This window comes from Moschus berezovskii, chromosome 23 (genome assembly GCF_049115385.1).
Source record: "Moschus berezovskii isolate FMDL1 chromosome 23, NW_MosBer_1.0, whole genome shotgun sequence".
In the NCBI taxonomy this organism is placed as follows: domain Eukaryota; kingdom Metazoa; phylum Chordata; class Mammalia; order Artiodactyla; family Moschidae; genus Moschus; species Moschus berezovskii.
Window position 1 is genome coordinate 39,392,081 of NC_142482.1, and position 9,805 is coordinate 39,401,885.

Here is a 9,805-nt window from a genome sequence, read left to right on the forward strand (position 1 = left end):
CATTCCAAGAGCAGCTGCCCTCCTTGTGTTCTATCAGGCACTTGGAGTGATAGTGGCTCTGCCAATTTCAACTTATGGCTTCCAAGGTCACCTTGGGTGTCAAGCTCCCAGTCAGCCAGAAGAGGGAAGAGAAAAAAGGAGGAATGTGGGAGATTTTTTAACAGAGCAGGCCTGGAGGTTGGTATGTACACTTCTGCTCACATTCCATTGGAGATAACTTGGTCTCCATTGGAGATACCTTGATCATGTACCAAACCTGTTTGGAAGGGTGTCTGGGAAACGTAATCTGTGTCCGCCAAGAAGAGAGGAGTTTGTTGTGTAGCTGATGGTCTCCACCTTTATGCCCCATGATTTTTCTTACCTAGTGTATAATTGTAAGCATTGTAAATGGTTATCATGAGTTACCAAAAATGCAAAGCCTTTGAACCAAAGATGATTTCTGGTAGTACTATGCCAGGTCTAGAGAATAAACCATTTAATATGCTGGCTGGAACTTTCCTCTAAGATACTGGAGGATTAGCAGAGTCATAGAAGGAGAAAGAGAAGGGGACTGGTGCAAAGCTTATGGGTCCTGCACCAACAGTATCTGTGGCCTCAGGGCAGACAGGGCTCAGGGGCAGGATGCTTGGGGTGGCACCTACACAGGGTTTAGAATTGTGGACAGTTCCAGAAGCATGCCAATAAATTTCACAGCAAATGTTAGAATGGAAAGGAAGTGTTAGAGACCTCCTGACAGAGAGAAGGGAAAAAGAGACCCTTGGAGAGTTCCCTGGTGGCCTGGTGATTAGGATTCCAGGCTTTTACTGCCATTTGCCCAAGCTCAATCCCTGGCAAGAGAACTGAGATTCTACAAGCTGCATAGTCAAAAAGAAAAAAAGAAGGGGCATGAAAAGATGGCAGTTCTGGCTTACCCCCTCAAATCAGGAACAGTGGGCAAGACCCACTCCTATGATTAGTGATGCCAAAGAAGAGAGAACGAAAAGAGGAAGCCTAAAACATTCGCAAGAATGGCCAGGAACTTGAGCCAGAGATGTAGTGCTCAGTAAAGCCGAGGACCCAATGCCTCAGAGTGACATCCAGGCAGTGACTTTAAAGTCTGCCACTGCTAGTGGGCACCAGGCCCACTAGGGGAGCACTGGACCCACTGTCTAATTACTGCTGTGGTCAGGCTTGCCTTTTCCTGGCAAAGTAAAACAATGCCACGAACAACTCCCAGTGACTGAGAAAATCCTGCTTCTCATTGTGATGGCTTCCCTTGTTGCAGATCATGGGCTCTAGAGCGTGCGAGTTTCAGTCGCTGTGGCATGAGGGCTCGGTAGTTGTGGTGCATTGTTAAGTTTTTGCTGGAATATATAACCTTGAACATCACTCCCTCCCTCCAGGTCTTATAAAAAACTCAGTTAAGGGAAACAAAATTCATGTAGGGTTCCTCAAAAGAGTACACAGTCCCTCCAGTTCTGTGGACTGTGCAATTACAGACATTCATTGCACTATGAATTTGGATTGCATTGTTACAAACCTTTACAGAATCTCTTATAATGAATTGTGCTTTGGCATTATGCTGTCAGCTTCTAGGGACACAATACAAGTTGGGTATAATGTTGAAGAATTTATAGATGAAATGATATGATGTTTGGAATTTGTTTTAAAAGATCCCTGGGTGGGGTTGCGGAAGGGGGGAAGTAGTATGGGTAGATTAAGTGAGTATGACCAAATTTTGACAGTTATTGAAGCTTTGGGAAGGATACAAGACTCACTCTGCTCTTACAATTTTTGTGTAGGTTTGAAAATTATCATCATAAGCAGAGTTGTGTTTTTTTTTTTTTAACACAGCTTATCTCGGGACTTAATGAAGCTCAGGTTCTTTATGTCTCACCACAGAAGGAATTCAGTGAGAGGCAAAATGATAGGTAAGTAGATTTAGTAATATTTTTTATAAAGGTGTTGCAGGAAAAAGGGGCACAAGAGGATGGTCATGTCCCAAGTCTCGGGCGAGTTCCTGGGATGGGCCACCGAGTGAGGGTCCTTGCCTTTGAGCAGGAAAGAATTCATGATCAGAGCCAAAGAAAAGTGAAAGCAGAGATGCACAGTCCATGGAGTGTGGTCTGTCTTAGAAGGCACATGTGGCCTCTAAATATGGGGTGGGACAGAGTCGGACACGACTGAAGTGACTTAGCAACAGCAGCAGTTTTTATGGGCTGAATAATTTCATTGACTAATAAGTAGAAGGATTATTTCAATTATTTTAAGGGAAGAGGTAGGAATTTTCAAGCCCACTTTTTGGCTTTTTATGGTCAGCCTCAGAACTGTCATGGCAACTGTGAGGGTCATTGTGTTACTGAAAGTAGGCTTCAGCCAGGCTGCTCACCTCTCTAAAGACAACACTAGAAGGGCCAGGTTGATGGGAAGTTTGCTTTATTTCCAGCAATGGGGGGAGGAGGGACGGGGGAAGGTGGCAGGCAGATGCCTGTCCTTGAGGAGAAACTAAAGGTCCTTGACTTTGCTTAATGACTAAACTGTTATTGCTTTGTCCTGTTTGACTACTTTGCTTTGCTTTCTTACTTCTCTGATTAAACTTATTCTTTGGCTAAAGTTTGACAAAAGGCAGACTGAGGACACTAGGTGGGGGCTGGGGTAGGAAAGAACCATATATTACAATGAGCACGTAATGAAGCTCAAGGTCTTCTGGAAGTTGAATCCTGCCGACATCTTGGTCCTAGTAGGTTCTAACCAGATTTTGTTGTAGCCTCAGTGACTATCAGTTCAGTTCAGTTGCTCAGTCGTGTCTGACTCTTTGCGACCCCATGAATCACAGCACACCAGGCCTCCCTGTCCATCACCAAATCCCGGAGTTCACTCAAACTCATGTCCATCGAGTCGGTGATGCCATCCAGCCATCTCATTCTGTCGTCCCCTTCTCCTGCCCCTAATCCCTCCCAGCATCAGAGTCTTTTCCAGTGAGTCAACTCGTCGCATGAGGTGGCCAAAGTATTGGAGTTTCATCTTCAGCATCAGTCCTTCCAGTGAACACCCAGGACTGATCTCCTTTAGAATGGACTGGTTGGATCTCCTTGCAGTCCAAGGGACTCTCAAGAGTCTTCTCCAGCACCACAGTTCAAAAGCATCAATTCTTCAGCGATCAGCTTTCTTCACAGTCCAACTCTCACATCCATACATGACCACTGGAAAAACCATAGCCTTGACTAGATGGACCTTGGTTGGCAAAGTAATGTCTCTGCTTTTTAATATGCTATCTAGGTTGGTCATAAGTTTCCTTCCAAGAAGTAAGCATCTTTTAATTTCATGGCTGCAATCAGCATCTGCAGTGATTTCTTTTAAAGGTTGTGCCCTGCCCCCTTCCCTCCTGTCTCAACTACAGTATACTTTTGATGAGAAACTAAGGGCAATGTTAAGGCTTAGATAAAATAATATTTATCTTAATCCAATGCCTAGCACTGAGTAATCACTTAGCAAGCAACAGTTGTTTATTGTATGATGATTTTATCAGAATTGACTTGTATTAGTAGCCTGACCTACTTGAGATTTGGAGATTTCCTTTGATATTGGACAAAGAACAAAGGGGAAAAATATCTTCTTTCTGAGAGGTTAGTCATAGGAGGTTTTCTGGGAGCTGACTGGATATATAGAATTTCTGGAAGAAATTTTAAGGTTTCCAGAGTCTCGATCCAGAAGATGAAATTTTAGTATGAAATATTTTAATCAAAAATGCAAAGATAGCTTAATATTTTAAAATATATACAAATTTTTCATATCTGTAAGCCAAAGGAGATAAACCACAGGATCATCTAGATTATTGATAGCTAATAAAACTGAACAATTAATACTATAAGTATACAAAAAAAGAATTCTTAGAACCTAGGAATAAAAAGACATTTTTTTAAATCATGCTAAAGAATCAACAACCCAGACAATATATACTGAAACATTCCTATGATTATGTAAGTTTCCCACTATAGCCACTATCATTAGCTATGATTTACATTTCCTAGACAAACATATCCAAAACAATAAGATAATATAAAATTAAAGAGCTTGAATGTATATTGGATATACAGGAAAGGATGAAAAAATCAAAGCATTCTTACTTGCAGCCTTGATTATATTCCTATAAAATCAAAGAGTATCAACCGTAAAACTAAATGCAGATACATGGACAATTGCAAAATAATATATAAAAGCAATAGATTTTCTGTTTATCGGCAACAACCTGTTGGAAAATATAATTCAGAAAATTCTTTTTTTTTTTTAAAAAAAAGAACTGTTTATTTACTGAACCTGGGGCAGATCAGATACACAACCAATTTTAAATTTACATCTTTTAACTCAATTTTGAAGTGTTTGCACACACACACGCACACAAATTGGCATGCAACAGTTGTCCTAAGGTAAAACTCAGTCACCTTAAACTGTTGCAAGTATTTTCACCCAAGGTTGAAAAATTGTTTACCCTGAACATGAAAACCTGTAACAAATTTAATTATACAAAACTCGTTACTTATAGTTTTCCCCTTGCAAAGATCCCCAAAAAATGTACAAGTAACCAATATACATCAGTCACAACATAATCCTGGATCATCCCCACACCAAAACCAGATGCTCCTTGATTTTTAAACCCATCATCAGAGACCAAAAGAAAGTCGTTTCGTTTTATACAAAACAAAATTCACATGTGCCAAAAAAGAAAGACCAAAGGAAAAAAAAAAAACCCTAGTACTGACAGTGATGTTCAGTACCCTAATTAAACCGTGGCCAAAATGCCACTTATCAAAAAATAAAATAGTGGCTGTATATCACTGCAGAGAAATCCTTTAACCCTTTGGCATCAGAAATCCAGATTTTTCCAATTGCATGAATGCATACCTCCTACATGCCAAGAGTAGAGAAGGTGGATGCGCCAGCATAGAAAGAAAATGAGCTACCATTTGCTGAAACACCCAGAGAACTGGCTTTAATAGACTTCTTACAAGGTTAGGCAGAAACCAAAAATTGGTTATTAGCTGCTAATGTCAACAATTTTAAGTGGAGGTGATTGAGTTCTAAGGTTCAAAGTGAAACTTTGGAGGGGTGCGTAAAGGTTATTGGTTTAAGTCTTATCTTTAAAGCGAAAACAAGATAGACAAAGTATAAAAGTACCAACCTGGTCACATACTCTAGTCACAGGGCTCTACCATCAAGCTGGATAGAAAATGTCAAGATTGAGGTTGTTGTTTCTCAACAAAATGAATCTTTCTAATGACTTGAACTGCAGGATAAGGGATCCCAAGAATAGAGTCATTTTAGTAAAGTACTATCGGTAAGGTACTATCCTGAACAAACTGTATTTTGAAAACAAAAGGAAAGAAAACTAAGGACTCTACACCTATATTCGGCTTACAGTGTTTGAATTTTGGGAGGGCCTGTATAAGGAAGGCAGAATTCAAATATGAATTTATGCCAATCAAATGTCAAATTTTCACTATAGCTTTCCTAAAAAAGTGTTTTCCCCCAATATCTATTAATCACAAAGAAACATAAGCTGTGAAGATACAGTTCAGAAAATAAAAACATAGAAACTAATGACATTATTATGACCAAGATGTTTGGTAAACAGTGAATTATGAATTTGGGATTATGGGGAAAAGGCTTTTAAACAACCCTCCGGACTTCGAAGAATCTCTTCAGGTAGTAGATCTGTCCCAATGTCATGGCAACTAGAACAAGAGTTTCAAAGAAGGACCAAAGGACCACTCTGCTGTTTGTGTTGTCACTGATTGCTCTGTGTATTCTCTCTTGAACTTCCATGTATTCCTGTTCATGCTTCACAGCTGTCATCGCCACTGCGAGCTCATTAATCATTTCTTCTAGCTTGTTCTGGTGAGCTTCTGTTTCCATATCTTGTCCTTTGGGGGCTTCCCCGATATCAGTGGTGAACATCACTATCTTCGGAGTCATGGTAGACACCCTATTGCTAAAACAAAACTTATATGTTCCATCCATGTGAGCAGCAAATGTGTATTTCCCACTGGACTCCCGGTCTCCTTTATAAATTCCTTTATTATCAGGTCCTGTAATCTCCACGTCGATGTCCAGGAAGCCGCCCTCGGCCACCTCGAAGATGAGGCCCATCTTGGTGCCCGAGGAGACCCGCTCGAAGAAGCACTCCTCTGCATGCGCGTCAATGCTGACAAAGTAGCCCGAGGCCGTGGCCAGGAGGGCTGCCAGGAGCACCAGGAGCTCAGCAAGCGTCACCATGGTGGGGCTGGGGCTGACCGGGACTGCGGCCTCCGGAGCTGCCATTGTCGCTGCCGCCACCGCTGCCTTCTCAGCCGCCACCGCCTCCCAGAAAATTCTTATTCACAATATTGATATATAAAATACATAAGGAACATACTCAAGAGAAACGCATCCATTCACATCCCTGAAAAGAAGATTAGACATTTTTGAAGGCCCATAAACATTATTATGAATACCCCAAGTTCTTGAATGTGAATCCTCAATATTGTAAATACATCCATTTTCCCCAAGTTATCTTTGAATATAAGATAACTACAATAATAAGAGGACTTTTAATGTAATAAATTTTCAAGAGATTTTGAGAAAAAAAAATAGAAGGAATGAAAGGGTGTCAGACCTACTAGATGTTAAAATACACTGGAAAGACCTGTAGTTAAAATCAAGTCTTGCTGGTACTAAAACCGCTTAACCAATGAAGCTAACTAAAGCCCACAAAGAGATCTAAGTTGTACATAAAAATTTGGTATATTGGGACTTCCCTGGTTGCCCAATGGTTAAGAATCCACCCCATAATGCAGGGGACACAGGTTCAATCCCTGGTCAGGTTCAATCCCTGGTCCTATATGTCGCAGGGCAACTGAGTCCACATGCCACAATTACTGAGCTTGTGCTCTAGAGCCAGCAAGACACAACTACTGAATCTATGTACCCTAGAGCCTGTGCTTCCCAGCAAGAGAAGTCATCACAGTGAAAAGCCCGCACACTGCAACTAGACAGTAGGTCCCCCTCACGGCAACTAGAATAAGCCTGCTCAGCAATGAAGACCCAGTGCAGTCAATAAATTAATTAAAATTTAAAAATAGAATTTGATATATAAAAATTGATAAATGGAAACCTCAATTAAAATAGTCAAGAGGCCAGAAGGGGGAGCTCTCACACCCCATGACAATAGCAAAGCCCAACAGAAAGAAGAAAGACTTCCTCTTCTTCCTGGCAAGAGTTCAGCCAATGAGAGGTTGTCACAACTCAGCCAATGTCAAGCCACTATACTCTGAACTCTCAATTTCTCCAGCAGACTCTCTATTTACTACAGCCCTCCCAACTTCCTTTTCCCCTTTTAAAAAGAGTTTTCCACCCCTTCCTGCTCAAGGACTTGTATTCGGCTTGCTGTGGTTACAGGCTCTGAATTGCAATTTTTGCTGATCCAGAGTAAACTTACCTTTGCTAGGGAAGTAACTGGCAGTTTATTTGTTTTAGGTCAGCAGGTATATGGTAAAATATACATTTCTAATGGGAAATATACATTTTCTAGTGGGAAGACACTTTTATTATATTACATAACATAAATGGTATTTTGTTTCTAACCATATGAAATACATTAACGATTAAGATTTTCTCTCTATACTCAAAATCAATTCCATATGAATGTTAACACGGAAAATGAAAACTTGGAATTGTATAAGGGAGGAAGCCAACTGTACTATATGCTTCCTGGGTTAATCTTTAATCTTGTTCCATCCCTAAGAGAAGGCAAAGAATAAGTAAATTGTGACACTCTTTCGTGTTTGTATCTTGACATAGTCCTCAGCTTCCCTCATCTTTTGGAATACTAGTTCCCTTACAATGGCTGGACCTTTATTACATTCAATTTCAATTCCTACAATAACTGGAGGCTTGGATCCTATGCTTCCGTGACAAGATACTTGCACTTGGTTGATTTTTTTTCATAATGCATTTGCATATGAGGAACGCTGGGCTGGAAGAAGCACACACTGGAATCAAGATTGCTGGGAGAAATATCAATAACCTCAGATATGCAGATGACACTACCCTTATGGCAGAAAGTGAAGAGGAACTCAAAAGCCTCTTGATGAAAGTGAAAGAAGAGAGTGAAAAGGTTGGCTTGAAGCTCAACATTCAGAAAACTAAGATCATGGCATCTGGTCCCATCACTTCATGGGAAATAGATGGGGAAACAGTGGAAACAGTGTCAGACTTTATTTTTTGGGGTTCCAAAATCACTGCGGATGCTGATTGCAGCCGTGAAATTAAAAGACGCTTACTCCTTGGAAGGAAAGTATATTAAAAAGCAGAGACATTACTTTGCCAACAAAGGTCCATCTCGTCAAGGCTATCGTTCTTCCAGTGGTCATGTATGGATGTGAGAGTTGGACTGTGAAGAAAGCTGATCGCCGAAGAATTGATGCTTTTGAACTGTGGTGCTGGAGAAGACTCTTGAGAGTCCCTTGGACTGCAAGGAGATCCAACCAGTCCATTCTAAAGGAGATCAATCCTGGGTGTTCACTGGAAGGACTGATGCTGAAGATGAAACTCCAATACTTTGGCCACCTCATGCGACGAGTTGACTCACTGGAAAAGACTCTGATGCTGGGAGGGATTGGGGGCAGGAGAAGGGGATGACAGAGAATGAGATGGCTGGATGGCATCACCGACTCGATGGACATGAGTTTGAGTGAACTCCGGGATTTGGTGATGGACAGGGAGGCCTGGCGTGCTGTGATTCATGGGGTCGCAAAGAGTCAGACACGACTGAGCGACTGAACTGAACTGAATACATTTGCTAAACACTCAAGTTTTTGTGATAGACTTCTCAAAATATGTCAGCATCTCTCATCTCTATTTTATAATAGAGTCGTACCATAGTAGCTGCGGGGCATTGGTTCTAGTACCCACAAGGGGTCCCAAAATCTGATGATGCTTAAGTCCTGTAGCCAACTCTCTGTATTTGCCAGTTCCACATCCACAAATTCAGCCAGCCTCTCGGGGTAAACATATCACGTGATCCACAGTTGGTTGAATCTGTGGCTGCAGAAACTGAAGATATGGAGGGCCAACTATATTACTATACAGCCTGCTGCTGCTGCTGCTAAGTCACTTCAGTCGTGTCCGACTCTGTGTGACCCCATAGACGGCAGCCCACCGGGCTCCCCCTTCCCTGGGATTCTCCAGGCGAGAACACTGGAGTGGGTTGCCATTTCCTTACGTGTGCTAAGTCACTGAGTTGTATCCAACTCTTTTTGACCCCATGGACTACTGTAGCCCACCAGGCTACTCTGTCCATGGGATTCTCCAGGCAAGAGTACTGGAGTGGGTTGCCAGTCCCTTCTCCAGGGGATCTTCCCAACCCAGGGATCAAACCTGGGTCTCCTGCATTGCAGGCAGATTCTTTACCATTTGAGCCAAGGTTGGGAACATCAATGGAATAGTTTCCAAACACTAGAGGAAGAGTTTTATGTGTTCTGATATTGAAAGATACCCAGAGGAAGTAGTTAAATTTTTAAAAAAGAAGGAGCAGGATATATATAATATGCTTTTTTGTGTAAGAAAGAAGAAAACAGGGCTTTCTTGATGGCTCAGTGATAAAGAATCTGTCTACCAGTGTAAGAAACACAGGTTTGATTCCCGGTCCAGGAGGCTCCCATGTGCTTCGGAGCCTGTGCTCCGCAACCATTGAGCCTGTGCTCTAGAGCTTGTGAGCCACAACTACTGAGCCCACAGGCCATCACTACTGAAGCCCGCAAGTCAATGCTCCACACCAAGAGAAGCCATC

General features: G+C 41.8%; 1 protein-coding gene across 1 annotated transcript; it reads right to left on the reverse strand.

Annotated features, from left to right (window-relative positions):
• Positions 1–5,383: 5,383 nt before the first annotated feature.
• Positions 5,384–6,273, reverse strand: LOC129537000 (transmembrane emp24 domain-containing protein 2). The gene has a single exon (XM_055396265.2). It carries the CDS (start codon positions 6,250–6,252, stop codon positions 5,647–5,649), a length of 606 nt encoding a protein of 201 aa, XP_055252240.2. The 5' UTR covers positions 6,253–6,273; the 3' UTR covers positions 5,384–5,646.
• Positions 6,274–9,805: the final 3,532 nt, after the last annotated feature.